The sequence below is a fragment of the Cordyceps fumosorosea genome (assembly GCF_001636725.1).
Source record: "Cordyceps fumosorosea ARSEF 2679 chromosome Unknown scaffold_12, whole genome shotgun sequence".
NCBI classification, from domain to species: Eukaryota; Fungi; Ascomycota; class Sordariomycetes; order Hypocreales; family Cordycipitaceae; genus Cordyceps; species Cordyceps fumosorosea.
The window spans coordinates 315525-332221 of NW_017387312.1; the positions used below are offsets into that span (position 1 = coordinate 315525).

At 55.2% G+C, this 16697-nt stretch overlaps 4 protein-coding genes across 4 annotated transcripts; all 4 read right to left on the bottom strand.

Annotated features, from left to right (window-relative positions):
* Positions 1–301: 301 nt before the first annotated feature.
* Positions 302–4884, bottom strand: ISF_05196 (Cyclic nucleotide-binding-like protein; the record flags this gene model as incomplete). The annotated part of the gene is made up of 3 exons (XM_018848801.1): positions 302–785; positions 859–1427; positions 1990–4884. The coding sequence occupies 3 exons, from the start codon at positions 4882–4884 to the stop codon at positions 302–304; spliced, it is 3948 nt and encodes a 1315-aa protein (XP_018703937.1).
* A 3866-nt stretch (positions 4885–8750) lies between these two features.
* ISF_05197 (threonine ammonia-lyase precursor) lies at positions 8751–10898 on the bottom strand (the record flags this gene model as incomplete). Its single annotated transcript, XM_018848802.1, has 2 exons — positions 8751–10283; positions 10377–10898. 2 exons carry the CDS (start codon positions 10896–10898, stop codon positions 8751–8753), a joined length of 2055 nt encoding a protein of 684 aa, XP_018703938.1.
* A 1406-nt stretch (positions 10899–12304) lies between these two features.
* ISF_05198 (hypothetical protein) lies at positions 12305–12727 on the bottom strand (the record flags this gene model as incomplete). Its single annotated transcript, XM_018848803.1, has 1 exon — positions 12305–12727. The coding sequence occupies one exon, from the start codon at positions 12725–12727 to the stop codon at positions 12305–12307; it is 423 nt and encodes a 140-aa protein (XP_018703939.1).
* A 743-nt stretch (positions 12728–13470) lies between these two features.
* Positions 13471–15280, bottom strand: ISF_05199 (Six-hairpin glycosidase-like protein; the record flags this gene model as incomplete). Its single annotated transcript, XM_018848804.1, has 2 exons — positions 13471–14739; positions 14810–15280. 2 exons carry the CDS (start codon positions 15278–15280, stop codon positions 13471–13473), a joined length of 1740 nt encoding a protein of 579 aa, XP_018703940.1.
* Positions 15281–16697: the final 1417 nt, after the last annotated feature.

The following is a 16697-nucleotide window of genomic DNA, read 5'->3' on the forward strand; positions in this document are numbered from 1 at the left end:
GCAAAGATCTGTCCGTGATAATCCGCTCCGTACAGGGTAGTCGCAGAAACGCCCTGGTTTTCACGTTGGCAAGAAAAGTGGTGGTAGATTTCAGCATGCTACACTCTTGAAGGTCATTTACTTTTTTTAATGCATTGGTATATATCTAGTTTACAACAACAAAGGAATATCAACTAAAAACACAAGCTTCGTAGCATTCGCAAAGAATGAGTGGAGAAGTTGGTCTTTTCCTTAGGTCAGTTTGCCTCTCAATTCCTGCCTCATGCCACTGTCCGCACGCGGCCTGTTCTCCGATTTCCTTTTACTTGCGGCGCTGGTTCATCGACAGGATCTGGACCATGCGGATGAAGATGTTGAGGAAGTCGAGCTCGAGCGAGATGCTCTCGTTGACAGGATCACGCTTCATGTAGCCGGCCTGCGCCAAGCGTGCGTGATGCAGAACCTTTTGCACGTCGTAGAGCGTGAAGCCGCCAAAGACGGCTAGGCCTCCGTACAGCCAAATGTTCTCGGTGAAGGCGAGCGTGCGCACGGCGGTGACGGGCAGCAGCAGCGGCGCGAAGCCCGAGGCGGCGACGATGGCGGCGCCAGCCAGAAGTGGGCCGCCAATGTACAGGTACTTCTCCTGCTTGGCGGTGGCACCGACGACGGCCAGCGAGCCCATCATGGCGACGGTGTAGAGGCCAGCGCGCGCGAGTAGCGCGCCGGGGATGAAGGCGAGCATCGGGGCGACAAAGGCGGCCTGGGTGGCGTTGAAGGCGGTCCAGAGGGCGTACTTGGGCAGGTAGCTTTGCGAAATTTTGTTAGCAATTTGTGCCAAGATGGAAAAGAAAGGCCCAAGGTGAATGGTATTGTTCTTACTTGTCGGGGCTAATCGAGCGAGTGCCAATCATGGTGGCAAAGCTCAGGGCTAGGCCGCCGAGGCCAACCACCCACGGGTTCGTCGTCATGATGCGGTACACGAAGCCCGTCTGCACCATCTGGCGCGCCGTCAGCGCGATGATGCCGACGCCCAGACCTGTGTGCAGGAACGTGTTATTGAGGTACTCGCGCTCGTATACGGGCATGCCGCCGTCGTCGCGCGTCTCTCGGTTGAAGACGACGTTGATGGCCATCAGCGTGCCGCCAAAAATGGCGCCGCCGACCAGCAGCTTGCGGGTGCCGCTGCTGACCGTCGACGACGCCGTCTGCTGATACTGGCCGCGGCCACCATTCTGGCTGTAAAAGCGGATGCCGTTCTGGCGAAAGGCGCTGCGTGTCGTCGTTGTCGTGATGCGGGATGCGATGGGCTTCCGGGACACGGCTTGGTGGAAACTCCGTGCGGGGACGACGGCACGCAGTATGGAGCTGCTGGTCTTGGTGAGTTCGGGTAGACGCTGCGCGAGGCGCGCAGGCCCTTGCCGAATACTCAGGGTAAACGACATGATGTTCTGTTGTGCGTATGTGAGTTGTTGCTTGGATGTGATGGGCAGGGTTGATGGATGACGATGTGGGCGAAGGTGGGAATAAATATCAAGGTTGCCTCAGGCCAAGCAGTCGTTTACCAATTGCCTGCTTGCTAATGACGAAAGTGACCCGGGTTGGCGGAGCAAGCTAGCCGGCCGTTGTGTGGCCAGTTTTTAAGTCCGGGGTCACGTGCAGTGGAACGGAGTCGAATCTTCGTGCCAGCACTCGCCACAAAACTGCGCCCAGACCGACAGCAATTGTCTCCAACCGGGGCCGCAATGTCCGCCCCGCGATCGCATGCTCCGGCCGCTCGCAGCCTGTACCATGCCGCAAGCCCCGAAACACCACCCTATTAAAACATATCAGCATCCAGTTCTTGCTCCTAACATCGTAACCATTATATCCAATTGCTTCCCGTCGTCTACACATAGTACAGCTGTTTGGGTATCATCTCCATTTCCTGCTTCCGTAACCTCGTATATATACTGGCGTCGTCACCTTGTTCTATCTCAGTCCAACCGGGCCCTTTTCCACAATAAAATTTACAGGTTGTCGTCGTATCCTTGCTGCTCCCAGCCCCGTGCGGTGCGCAAAGCTCGAAGTGCTGGCGAGCTTATCGACGCTCATCACTGCCGGCCCGAACCGTGGCGGACTGAAACTGGGGCCTTCGTCTTCTTCGTCCGAAGACCATCCGCTCTGCAGCTCAGTTGCCGAGCCCAGTTTCAAAGGGCCACCGTTTCGGAGCCATCCCTCCAGGTTCCGGCATTGGCTCACGTCAAGCCACCTCAGCCAAGTACATTCCTTGACCAAACTTTCCACGCCCTTTCCAGTCACTCGTACGCACCCACGCACGCTCAGTCCTTCCAATTCGGGTAGATGCAGGGCAATTGTCTGTAGACTGGTATCACTAACCGCACTGCCGCAGAAAGCCAAGCGCAATTCGCGCAGTTTTGGCAGCCCCAATGCCACTACCTCAGTCGCGGTGTCTGATAAGGCGCAGCAGAAGGAGAGATCAAGGTGCGTTAAACTCTTGGCGGCATTGACCAAAGCAACAATCGCATGATCAGATAGGTATGTGCAGTCGGCAAGGCAAAGATATGTCAACTTTTCGAATTTGTATTGTGCCCAAGACTGGAACCCAGCATCTGTAATGGATGTGCATCGGGTAAGTGAAAGTGAACGTATCCGGTCCGATGCATGTGCAGCCAGGTGTAACATCGATCGGTCTGTAATATGTTTGCAGTAAGATAGGTTCAACGTATTAAGCTTCGGGCACCCAATCACGGTGCCCGGCGGCGGCGGGTTTTCCTTTGCCGTTTCAACATGGCGCGATTTCGATTTCTTGTGTGACTGCGTCGCCATCTTCTTCTGCATTGTTGGGGAATGCTCTGGAACTACCCAGCCGACGACACGCCCCAGGAGATTGTCGCCTACTTTGCGACAGTTGCTCCAGTCAACTTCCTGTAGTTCCTTGGCGTTCTCGCTCATGTCGAGAATTTGGCTGGCCGAGACATCCCAAACTGATCGCATCTTCCACGAGACCACATTCTTGCCGCATCTCTTCCACAGAGCCGAGAAACCGTCATCGCTGATGTGAAAGCAGTTGTTGAGGTCGATCATCCTGGCTCTTGTGCCAATGAATGGCGCCAAGACTTGCGTGAGAACTTGGTCCGTGACATACCGGTTGTAGCTAGACAAATCGACATTTCTGCAGACGTCTTGATGGGTCGTAATGATCTGCCGCCAATGGCTATTCACGATGCGAAGTCTGAGCAATTCGACAATATCAAAGTGTTCGAATATGCGGACGAATATGGCGTCGGAGAGTACAGGCCCGGTTGATCCAGGTGTTGGGCGGGAGCTCCTTCTCGCGCGCTTCGTAGGCATATCGGAGTCCAGAGAGGCTTGTGAAAATGCAACCTTCAACGTCGTTCCGTCGGGCGAAGGCAACCCTCCATTCACTCTACCAGACTGATCAGGGGTTGGTATCGGTGGTGCTAGAGAGTGTCGTCTTCTGTTACGTAAATTTTCCATATTGACGCTCAGGAATGGATCGGGGTCCTTGGGCTCCATACGATCTGAATCGTCCTTGCTTGGAGAGGCGGGCTTGGATGGGTTCGTAAGCACCAGGTGTGGCGGGTGAGGTTTTGAGGGGGAAGATGGCGTGGGAGGATCAGAGTACGCTGAGCGAGGCTTGCCGTCGGCGTCGGTCATTTCAACGTCGTCTTCTTTCTGATTCAGCCTCGTTCGGGCCGTTTCCTCGACTTGAGCCCTGACATCTGCTGGGCATCGGCGCCACAGCTCATCTAGTGTGTTGCCAGGGATCATCAAGCACTCCACGGTAGTGATGGATCGCACAGTTGCAGTCCTTTCTCGCGAGAGACCCAAGCTTGATACCTCACCAAAGTATTGGCCCGCCTTGAGCCGGGGTCTCTTGGGAATACGGAAGCTCTTGAACAACGAGTCATTGGCAGAATGGTGGATGACTTCAGCTTCTCCTTGAACTATGAAGAAAATTTCGCTACCAGAGGTCCCCTGCTTGACAATATCGTTGAAGGGAGGGTAGATTTTAGGCTGAGCGCTGAGGCCGAGAAAATGGAGGATATCTGGTGGGAGATCTGCAAAAAGTGGTAGCTCGCGGAGGGTATGGCGAATATTGACATATCCACTGCCAATAGCGCTCCCAACGGCTGGGTCTTCGATAATACCCGGGCTCGGTGACTTTCGCTTCTTAGAGTTGACGACGGCGCCATCTTTGAGAGCGCCGCTATCGCCTCGCGAGACTTCGCCTGGTGCTGCGGTTCGGGATCCAATGTCGCCGGACGGTGATTTCAACAAGGAGTTCCCCTCTTGTCGCTTCTTCTTCAAGAGAGTCAGGCGTTCTTGTGCTTCTTCGCGAATGGCTTGTTCCATCTGTGGGAACTTGGGCATGATTGTCTGCAGATCCTCCTTCTTCAAGATTAAGAGGAGGCACTTTGTCCTAGCGACAATAGTCGCTGTTCTGGGCATATCCATCAAAACACCAATCTCTCCGAAGAAGGCGCCAGATTTAAGCTCGGCATACACTGCCTCGCCATCGCGAGATGTCACCGCGACAACTCCGCGAACGAGCCAATACATGGCCTTTGCATCGTCGCCTTCGTTGACAACATGGTCATTTGCGGCTTGCACCTGAGGTTTCAGGTGGTTGCCAATTTCGACAAGGAAATCTTCTGGGGCTGATTGAAAGAGTGGAAAGGAGCGTAGACGATCGACCAAGTCGAGTGGCATATCGCGAATGGTAGATGCCGTGAGGGGCGAAGGCCGTATTGGCCGAGCCGGATTGGTCTCGACATTGAAGGAGCGGATGAGGGAGACGGAATCTCCAGGGTTGCTGGGGGGCTGATTATGAGCCAGGGCTCGAAATGGCGAAGACGAACCGGACGAGCGATTTCGTCGCATTGTGGTTGGAGAGGTGCGATGCGACAAAGGGCCTGCAACCGGGTTCCTGCGCTAGAGCTTGGAAGCTCGGGTGAGCACAGTAGCACCTGGGGGCCGTTTGCTTGGGCAAGAGAGGACTCGTATGCAAGCCAGGAGTTGACAGATGCTGGTGACACCGTGGGTAGCTAAGGTATCTGTCGGAGCAACTAGAGCAGGTGAAAGTCCGGTCGTACCGGGTCACGCATGCTCTATCGATGTTTCGCTTCGTAGATGTAGTGTAGATTCGAAGGCGGGCGGCAAAAGGCGCGCTCGTGCTGGGGAGGCAATCTGTGACGGGGATCCAGAGAATAATAATATTATGTGCGACGGTTCGGGGCGAGACAGATCGCGCGACTCGTGGGCGGCGGGTAGGTGATACGGGTTAGATGAATCGCAGGAAAGGCGCGGATGCGATGGAGGTCATCGCTCTGCTAGACGCACGGCAAGACGAGAAACGTCGGGGAAGGATTATGGTTGGTGTGGGAAGTCGTCAAACGCAGGACGGGCGATGTGGTGTCGCGTGCGATTCGAGGCAAGGCTGTCGACTTGTAGGTAAGCCAGGGTTAGCTGCGGGTGCATGATGAGGGCGGGCAGAGGACGGGGTAGCTAACTTGGCACAGACAGATTGTGTGGCTTTCGCCGGGAGAGCTTCAGCGGTGGGTAGTCGCGCACGCTGGGTTCGCAGACAGGAACTGGACACGATCGGGAGTTTTGAGAGCTGGGGATGGGAGGGCGTGAGCGGCGAAAAAGAAAAAAAGTGTCGCAGAAACGGAAATGCAAGGCGTCGAGGCCGGGGAGCTGGAGGAGGGGACTTTGCGTCAGCGGCAATAATGGATGGCCCAAGGTGGCGGGTTGAGCAGCAAGCAAACAGAGAAGCAGGCCAATGCGAGCTGTCGGCCAGGGTAGACGAGCAACCTAGAGATTCGCTAGGAGGAGGTAGGCGCACTTACTTGGTAGTGAATGCCCTGGTAGTCAGAGGATAGGGAGGGAGGGAGGGTCGGACTTGGGTGATGGTGAGGCTGATTTGGGTTGGTGCGTGAGATGTGTGCCGGTTGCAGGCAAGCGACGTTGGGAGTGATGAGGGTGATTATCGTTTCGTTAGCATGATGGCTGGTGGTTACTGGGAAGAGCGAGGCAGCGTGACCCCAAAGTCTGTAGCTGCAGTTAGCGGCGTGGGGCAGAAGAGGAGCAATGGCGGCGGCAGGCGTTGGCGTCGGGACCGGGGTGGATTACCTAGCGGGCAAGGCGGATAACTACTGAAAATTGCAGAGTACGATTGACGATGAGAATGTTGGAGAATGGGTTTGGGGAGCAAGAGGCTAGGCTGGTTACCTGTTAGGAGTCCGTAGATGAGGAGCAGTGGGAGGATTGTAAAACTCTGGTGATGGGAAAGGGAATGGGGCCAGAGATTGTTTGCAAAGCATTGTGGGAGTGAGGAGGAGTGACAAGGGGTTGATGCATATCCGAGTACCTCCCTGGTACTGGGTAGGTCAGGAGAGGGCCGGTAGGTACCCGCAGGTACTGTTCCGACGTCCGCATGGAGAAGCCGTGGAAGTCTCACGTTGGCGGGGTGCAAACGGCGCAGGTCGCAGGTCGAGGGAGTGAAGGGAGGTGAGCATCGGTAACGATGAATTATTTTTTAATTTCGGCGATCTTATAATATGTTCAGGCACTTATTACACAACTGCAAACTTGGCCAAGATGATCTGAGATGACTCCAGGCGGCGCTGGCTGCTGGCCGCTGACAACTCGTGATGCATGGGGTGAGGCAAACAAGCTGTCGACCCACGACCCATATTGCGATGTTGATGGGGCGGGCTTCATGTACGGAGGTGCGTTGCAGCGACGAACTCAGGTACCAGATTAGAGGTAGGTGGCTGCTTGGAAATCTGCAAAGGAATGTACTTAAGTATTTGCCTGTGGTTGACTATGCATCAACTATATACATAGATGAAGTTTATGAATATTACCCGTACCTTGCATGTACACTAATTTTCAAGGCGGGGCATGGAAGGGTGCTTGGAAGTATCAGCTGCAGATATTGGCATAATTCATTTTGCATCCAGGCACGGATGATGCCGATGGATAAACGTTGAGCCCTTCATCTGTCCACTGCACTGTCAACACCAACGTGAGACACTGCTTCAACCGCCTTCCTGAAACTCGGGCTCGCGCTGTGCACACCCTCTTCGTACCTCCATGAATGGTCTCGGCGAGTCTGCGGCCGGCCTTATTTTAGATATGGCTATTCCGAGTCGGAGGCACCCCAAACCTTGGTGACAGGCTGACGAGACAGCCCCGAAGCCAGTAAACGAATCGCAGCCAGTCATGGCCGATGGACAATATATTACTCGTAAGTTATGCTTCCCTCCTCGTGCTACTCAGCCACCAAACACAAGACTCGCTATAAACGAGGTCTTCCCCAGCAAGCCAATACTACCTGAATACCGAGGACCTATGTATATACGAATATCCCGTCCACAAGCCGCCTCGTAGCGTTGCATCGCTCCCCTCCAGGCCTTCTGCCGAGGTAGACTAGCCTACCTCTACAACAGCAATTTTTTTAATCTTGCTGTTTCCCCCCAAGTTCCTCCCCCTGACCCCAGCTAGCCCTCCCGTTCACAAATAAAAGGACAGCACAGGCCGCAGCCTGGCCCACAGCAGCGAAAAAAATAAGGTACCCGGGGCTGGGCGCTGGGTCAGTCCTCCCTCCACCACATGCACATGTCCAAGCCGTTTCTATTTTCTCTATCGTGGCCAACTCTTGCAGACCAAGACCTGCGCCTTGATTCTTGCTGCCGAGAAAAAGAGAAAAGGAGGTTGGAGGGGAGGATTGGGCAGACGTCGGGCAAATGCAGAAAATTTCCCAACAATGCAGGGCATGGAACACATTGGCCTGCACTAATGGGTTCCTTCCCACCTACCACACCTTTTTTCAGCTGCGACGCAACGATGATCATAACAAACGCATCTGCCCGTCTCTTTTGCCTCGCCGCCTCGCCCAGCTTGTTCTTGTCTTTCATTCAAGCCCCCAATTCCCTCGGACCACACGTCCGAATCCAGCTCAGGAGTCCGCGACCACTCGACCTGCGGTTACCTGGCAAATTCACACGCACACCCCATCCCATGCAGACCGTGTACCAATCGGAATCACGGCTAGGAAGTCCCGGTGCCGCTTCACAACTTGGTCGAGAACATGGCCATGGCCATGCATAATTGATGCATTGACTATACGGCTTTGGTGTATACTGCGCATTCGAGCCCAGCCTGAGAGCGCCGCCGCCCTCGGTCCCGGTTTCCGGCTGTACTTGCCAAGGCCCGCCTCCAACGACGCGGCTTATCTACCACTAATAAGTTACATACGTGTAGATGCTCGTACATACGCTGCGGCCTTGCCGTTGCCGTTGGGGTACGTGATCGTCATTGTGAGACTGTCAGCCTCCGCGCTCCCAGACATGCATCGGCTGGGTTGGGGAGGAACTCTTATTGTACCCTGACTCACTCAATGTCCCAGCCCTGGCTTGTTGTACAAGCCAAACACATTTCAGATGGCTACCGAGAAGCAAGCGTAGCTCTGCCAAATCACGTGAAAAGTCTTGAAGTCATATAATATCCATTCTGCCACAGAAATGTAAAGGAAAAAGAAGGCCCATGGAAAGAGCCCGAAACTTTTCTCTGGCCCTGTTCCTCAGCAGCCGCGTCTAAATACCAGCGCAGGAGTCCATACCCAGTCCTATATATAGCATTGAAATAAAAACAAAAAGGAGAATTATCCACAAACGCCATGAAGATCTGTGCATGTCGTAAACGAGAGCGAGACAGGCAATGTTGAATCACGCAAACGGCCTCTACGTCCGCAGAAACATCCTGTACACCTCCGAGTCGCTGCAGTCCTGAAAGGGGTATCCGAGCTCGCGCAAAAAGTCGAGCAGCTCCGGCAGCTCGGCGTCCGGGCACTCGATGCCCGCCAGGATCTTGGCGACGTCGCCGCCGTAGTTGCGGTACTGGAAGAGGCTGATGTTGAACTTGGGCCGAACGGCGAGCAGGAAGCGCTCGAGTGCACCGGGCCGCTCAGGGAATGTGAACATGAAGAGCTTCTCGTCCGGGACGGCCGCGCGGCCGCCGACCAGGTACCGCAGGTGGCTCTTGGCGAGCTCGTCGGCGGAGAGGTCGGCCACGGTCATGGTGCCGTCGTCGCGGACGCGCGCGAGCAGCCGGCGCAGCTCGTCGGCGCGCTGCGCGACGGGCGCCGTCAGGGACAGGCCGAGCAGCACGTTGGCGGCGTCGCCACCGGCGCGCCGGTAGGAGAACTCGGTGACAGGCCGCGGCATCACCGCCTCGACGAGCCGCGCGAATGCGCCGGGCCGCTCGGGGATGGTGCACGCGAGCAGCACCTCCTTGCCCTCGCCGAGGGTGGCGCGCTCGGCGACGAACCGCAGGCGGTCAAAGTTCATGTTGGCGCCCGAGGTGACGGCGATGAGGGTGCGTGAGGGATCGCGCGAGGGATTGGCGGCGGCGTACTTCTTCAGCCCGGCGATGGGCAGCGCGCCGGCGGGCTCGAGCCCGGACCGCGTGTCGTCGTACATGTCCTTGATGGCGGCACAGATCTCGTCGGTGCTGACCTCGACGACGTCGTCGACGACCTCGCGCGCGAGCCGGAAGGGCTCCTCGCCGACCGACTTGACGGCGGCGCCGTCGGCGAAGAGGCCGACCTCGCGGAGCACGACGCGCTCGCCCTTGCGCAGCGACTGCGCCATGGCGTTGGCGTCGTGGGCCTCGACGCCGATGATCTTGACGTGCGGCGCCATGCGCTTGACGTAGACGCCGATGCCGGCGATGAGGCCGCCGCCGCCGACGCCGCAGAAGATGGCCTCGACCTTGGCCATGTTGACCTGGGCGAAGAGCTCGTTGCCGATGGTGCCCTGGCCGGCGATGACGTAGGGATCGTCAAAGGGCGGGATGTTGATGAGGCCGTCGTGGGCGGCGCGGCGCGCGGCCTCCTCCTTGGCGGCGTCAAAGTCGGCGCCGTGCAGGACAACGTGGCCGCCGAGGCGCGCGACGTTGGTGTGTTTGATGCTCGGAGTGCCTTCGGGCATGACGATGGTGGCGGGGATCTTGAGCTTGCGCGCCGAGTAGGCGACACCCTGCGCGTGGTTGCCAGCTGAGCAGCAGACGACGCCCTTCCACGACCGCGCGGGGTCCAGGTGCGCCATCTTGTTGTAGGCGCCGCGCAGCTTGAAGCTGAAGACGGGTTGCTCATCCTCGCGCTTGAATAGGACGTTGCACTCGAGCCGGTTGCTGAGATTGACGGCGTGGGTGAGGGGGGTGGCCTTGCAGGCCTCGTAGATGCGGGACGTGGCGGAGAGGATCATGCGAAGGTACTAGGAGGGAGGAGTTAGACACTGGCAAAAAGAATCAAGTTTTCTTTTTCAGTTTCAAGGTTCCAATTATGCCTTGAAATATTTTTTACATACATCTGGGTAGCCGTCCGGTAGCAGAAACTCGTCAGGAACAATCTGCTTGATGCGCGCCTGGGCCGTCTCCGATGGCGGCGAGGGGCACACGCTGTACTCGGTCAGGGCCATGGCGGATGTCGTGGGCGTCTTTGGTCGGCGGGCGAGGACGGAGGCGGTGGTGCCATTGTGGTCTTGTGCGTTGCCATTCGTCTCCTCCTCGTGGGAGGCGACGACGCCATTGAGCGAGGGCATATCGACGGCGATGTCGAGGGAGTGGGCGGAGGGTCGTCGATTGTGCTGTGGCGGTGTCGACAACGGCCAGCCGGGAGTCGACGTTAAGAGTTGAGAAAGCCAATCGCTAGAGTGGCGGATGAGTTGAGGCGGTGGCAACGGCTTCGACTTGATAGGAGGACCAGTATTTGTATCGTGATTCTTGTCAGAGAGATGATTAAGATTAGCTTCAAGCTCCTTGGCCAGCGGCTCGAGTTTTAGTTTTGCGTGGCCGGGCAGAATCGCTGCGGTGTCGCTCCATAGACCCATGGCTCTCCACCAGATAAGATAGAGACACCGAGTTACTGAGTCACGGCGACGGTTTCGGTTGATGTTGTTGCGGTAATGTTAAAGTTGTTGTCAACGGCTTTTATTTAGCTTGATTCTTTATTTTCGTTTTTTTTTCTACTTCATCAGTGTCTTACGTATAGATAGATGCCCAGCCCACCTGCCATCCCTTCCCCAACAACTTCTTCCGCCGCCGGTCCTTACTTCGGCCGATGTGGCACCCTATTTTCGGTCATTTGCATTTCCTTTTGTCATGACCAATTCATTCTCGGGTTCAGATATGGTTTAGCGAGTCAGATGAGTGCTATAGCACGGCAGCTAGGCTTCCTTGGGCGGGAGCTTGTGACTTGCCAGGCGGGTTCCGGTGCCGGCGGAGGGGCAAGACAAGGAAAAAAAATGGCTGCTTCTCAATAGCGGGGCATTTTCTCGTCCTTTTCACCTCCACGAACCATTCCATCAAGAACCAGACCGCAGTTATTAGTGCCCGATTTTGACCAAGAAACAGGCGACTTATCAGTCAGTGCCCGATGCTCTCCAAGAGTCCAAGACCGCCTCGGCAGCATCTGAAGTGGATGCTATAGCAAGGATCTCGGTAGGGTCAGGGCCTTGCCAAGCCACCGTCGTCGACTTCTGCCATGTCGTGAACCAACGAAAGTGCCATGGACACCGTTTTTCACCAATCGATCTAGACTTACGAATAGACGCCCCGTAATACCATCACCGCAATTTTTCCCACACCATCACCGACTGCCCTAGGGCCCAGATGCTCGCCCGATCCTTCCCGCGGCGCTACCCCACGAGTCCGCAACATCCCCTCGGCTGGCTCCCATTCCCTTGCAGACTTGAAATCTGCTCCATCAATTATTCCTCTTCAAGATATGCATATCCTGTAAGTCCCTCAACATCCCGTTCTCAAGCCAATCGGCGCGCAATCGCACCATGCACCACCACAGCCACCCGTCTTCCTGCAGCATGTGATGCAGCTTCTTTTGAAAGTTGCCGCGGGACGATCATGGGACGTGCGGGTTCAGATAATGGTCAAAATTACCCTTTGTATACCTCTCTCCGAAATTGCCAACTACGGACACAATCAGGTCACCCACACAGGCGCCGATAGTAAATACGGCATTCTCGACAAGATCCCTATGTATAGGTCTCCCCGCTATAGATTCAGTTCCGTAGCAGCAGACGTCCGTGTCGACTCGACGCGTATCTGACTCGTATTCACTGACGAGTAAGCGTAACTCAAGAGTAGAAAGTTCGTTTATTAATTAGTTCAATCGTGTATCTGAGCCTCTTCTTCCACACTTAACAACCAGAAGATTTTCGCAGCAATTCGTCCATCCCAATCCGTCCAGCCCGTCCGACCTCTACACCGCCAAGCCGGCTTACATCTTCTCCGGCGGCGGCGCCATCGAGCCCGGCACGTACGCGGGCGGCTCATCCGAGCCCTGCACCGGAATCTGAATCGCCTTGTCGCTCAGCCGCGGCGCAGCGTTGTAATCCATAGGCGCCTCTTCGTAGCTGTGCTTGACATCCATCCCTGGGGCCGGGGCCGGGAAGGACGCCGGGACCGACGTCCGCCAGCAGCCGTGGCGCCGCATGCGCTTCTCTTCCTTGTGGGCGTGCTTGGCGGCCTTGAGTGCCTGTTTGTGCTCGCGGCACAGCTGCTTCCACTCCGCCTTGGTCAGCGGCGCGCCGTTGTGCGCCTCGTACTCGTGCCGGAAAGCGTCGACGCGCTGGTGGCGCTTGTGGCAGCTGTGGCATATGGCCACGCCAGCAGCCAGGGCGACGAGGAGTCCGAGAACCATTGTGATGGTGTGTGTGTGTGTGTGTGTGTTGTTGATTGAGTTGTGGAGGGTTGGTTGTGTGCGGTTGCAAGTGCTGTTGTAAGTGGTATAGGGTAAGGCACTGTTTGTAAGTGAGGTAAGTGGTGTTGAAAAACAACCCACCCAGATCAAGGGGAAAATGCCTGGGAATATATACACTGAAAACTTCCAAATACTCGAACTGTAAGCTGCATCCTCCCATACGCAACGCCGCATACGCGCCGACGAATCAACTTACACCACTGCGCTGCGCCTACGCCTTGTCGTACGCAGTGATGACGCGGCTAGTCTACTGGCCACGCACCGGACCTCCGACATCTGCAACCTTTTCGCAGGAAACCGAAATCAACTAGTCAATTACACCAATGACGTTATTGCTTCTGCCTCGAGTCACTTCCATGTGGCTGAAAGGGTATCCGCCAAAAAGCAGCCTTACAAGGCTTGCCCTCGCGTGGTTCTCGTCCTTTTCTCGCCTTCTGCTCGCACTCGCGTCCTAGCGCTTCTCGTCAGCACACAGCCTCTCGGGACCGAGTCTGAGAAAAGACACGTAAAACACAAATAGCCTGGGCAACTAGCGCATCTTACGAAGATCTTGGTATTTACTAATTCTTCAATAGCACCTATTTACTGATCAAATACCATTCATCCCTGCTCTATCATGGCAACCAACATAGCCACAGCCACGTAAAGAAAAGACCCCGAGCTTATTCGTCCCAGCGCATACTCTATGAAGACTGAGAAATTTCCCAATAAGCTCGTAGCAGGGCCAAGCCACCGGCTTGTGTCTCGACCGTGCGACCGCGCCCGCGACTGTTAGGGTCACCTGAGCCTGCCGAGTACAACTGTACACCGGCATTTGCGGTGGCGTTGCCTCCGCCAGGGACAAACGCATCCGCAAGACCCCAAAGAGCATTGCGCGGGGTGCCTTCGTTCCGGTAATCTGTCTTGTTGGCAGCGAAGTGGTCGATGCCATCAGCGGAGCGCGGCACGTTCACGTTGAACACGTTGGCTCCCCACCACATGCCAAAGTGACCCTTGCTGTCTCGCGTCTGCAATGCTGCATCGGCGTTGTGCTTGATCCAGTCAATGTAGTCGCGGCATGATGCGGCGTGTGCCTGCCGCACTTGCATGAGAGCCTGCTCATTGACTTTGGAGTCACCATGTGTCAACTCGAGGGTCCTGCAGAATGCAGTCAAGTGGTGGAAGTATATGCCCTTGAAGGTCTGCGAATCTTGTGAGCATGTAGCAGACGCATCGCATTGATCTTCTAGCAACCCGTAGCGTCCAAGGCCACGCCAGGGGGGAAGTTTCCCTCCGCTCAGGCGGTCAACAGGCTTTCCGAGCTGCAAGTCCCAGCCAGTCGCAGCAATGACAGCTCTGATGAACTTGTGGCCGTCTTCGACATAGAAAGGGTCCCCAGTCACGCTGAAAAGACCACGATTTCCTGTCAATATAACGCCCTGATTATACGTGTAGACCATCTCATCGCGCTGGTCGCACTTTGTGTTGTTGGGGATGTTGTGGTTGATGTGAAAGCCATCCACGAATAGACCCTGAGTATTCGTCATGTTAACATTCATCAGCCATTCGTAGCCGTCCTTGGCCGCCTGGAGATGGCGCGGGTCTCGCGAGCCAGTGCCGTTGAGGCGGTCGCCTGGGAAGTGCTTGTACATGGCGATGGAGCCAGCAATGTACAGCTCATTGGTAATGGCATTCTTGTAGGTCTCCAAGCGTGGGTTCCACGTCATGCCGCCGTCGCAAAGCGCCGTGTTCCAGCCCTGGGATGAGAAGTCCCAAAAGTCATTGGCGCGGCTGGCAAAGGTGTCGACCCAGAACTGCCCGTGCCAGGGCATGGACCTCACAGCCTGGGTGATGTCAGTTGGAATGGCCCTGTCATTGAATCCTCCGTCGGGATAATGCAGATCTTGGTGAAGACGGCGGAATTTTACGGCTTCCACCCAGCCAAGGACGACCCAGAGCACATCATCGTAGGCCTGCAAGCACCGGTTATTAGTTGACTTCATAAAATTTAAACAATAATGAGAAAACAAGTAGAGTCAATACCTCAGTGAGGATCCTATCAGCCTCTTGACCAAAATAGGAACTGACAATTTGCTCATGTAGGAAGGAAAGGAGATTTTCCTTTTGCTTCCAGTCCTTGCCTGGCACGGCCGCGTCTATGGACTGGGTGAGAGTCGACATGGTGGCCGAGACAATAGTCTGGATGACAGCGGCAGTCCAATCAATGGCATCCGGCCAAGTGTTTCTAGTTTGCTTGAAATAGTCATTTTGCAAGTCGGCAAGAGCCTTGAAGGTATTTTGCAAAATGGTCGTGTCCGGGGTGGAGCGCGAAGAGGCAAACATGGAAGAAGCGCCTCGAACTTGGAGAAAATCATTCGGCAGCGAGCGACATTCAACCGTGGAACTGGCACTGGCGCTCTCAAGGACAGAACAGTAGGGGGCGTTGGCGTCAGCAAAGACGCTGGGCACGGTTGCAAAGCTGCAAAGAACAAGGGCAAGTAACGAAGCGGTCATGGTGTTGATATGGTCCAAAAGACGGAGCCCAAGCGCAAGATGAGGGCGACCGAGAGTCTCAAGAACGGTTCCATTAGAAGCAGCCAGAGGACAGGCGGACGCAATATTAATATAACTCAGCATCATGTCTCTGCGTAGTGCGCCCCCAGCAAGCAAGGTAGCATGCCAGGAAGCTGACGCGCCAATACAAGAAGCTCCGCAGGAATCAAGACACCCAAACAAACTGAGGGTGCATCTGCGGGTGTAGCATGGTGTCGAATAATTTCGGCCGATTACTTGATGGGAGGTCGGGTCAAAAGGTCAAAAGGTCAGGCGGACAGCGCTCGCAGTGTCAACGGCGCCGGGCGGGATGCGGAAGAGCACAAAGTATGACGGCTCAAGAATGACAAGTGAACAATGAAGGTTAGTTGCGCAGTTTAGAACTCATTACTACCTTGACTCGTATGTAGCTAGGGACGGGCTTGATACACTTGGCGCATGCGCCACCCCCTCCTTGGAGGCAGCTCGAAGAGTGTGAAGGAGCGAGCGCTGCCGGGAACCGCCAAAATTGGAAGGTTGAGCTTCACGGCCAGAGACTAATAAATTGTTAGTCTTGCTGTAGGGCAAAGAACCAAGGTTTCACTGCTTCTTTGATTAGGTTGATTTGATTTGTAGAGTCTTTAGCGTGACTGTAACGCGCCGATTAGCGGGAGAAGACTCGGGCCGATTCCCAATGTTCTTCTCCGCGGGCCACCGGCACAACGACATCTGTGATCATCACGATGAGGGGTAATACGCAAGAGAGGAGTGGTAGTTGTTGTTATTAGAGGTGGTGTGAAGCGGAAGTGGTATTGAAGAATCATGCAACTCGACGCCAAGCATCTCACTGCAGTCTGCAGCATGTGTGGTGGGCAACACTACAACTTTACATACAGCGCTGGCAGCGGCTTGCCTGCCAAGACACAACGCGGAGAGGATCTGGGTTTGCTGAAACTTGTTACAACGATCGGTTTGTTTTTTTATTTTTTTGGTAGAGTTGGAATGGTGGTCCAGCGGGATATTTGACTTTGTGTCACTCGTAGTTTTGGACAGTGAGAATGGATTCGCAGGATACGTGTTGCACAATTTGTACTCTGTATTGAGTACATAGTCTGGTTATTCATGCAACGAGAAGAACTGAGTACGGGTCGGCTTGCAGAGGACTAATGAGCCGTGATGGAAGAGGCAATACAGCCAACAGAGAAGCCAGAAAAATGTTGCAAGAAAGGTCTGAGTGTTGCCTAAATTTTACAGAATTAAATTTGTAGTTCTCAGTGATTTGCTTCCGTTGACAGATCACCAGGCGAAACTGAGCGTCTCGCCTGTCCACGGTTACATCTCTTTAATTTGAGCCCACATGGGAAAAGGCAAATTGAGAAATAAATCGCAAAAATATCTA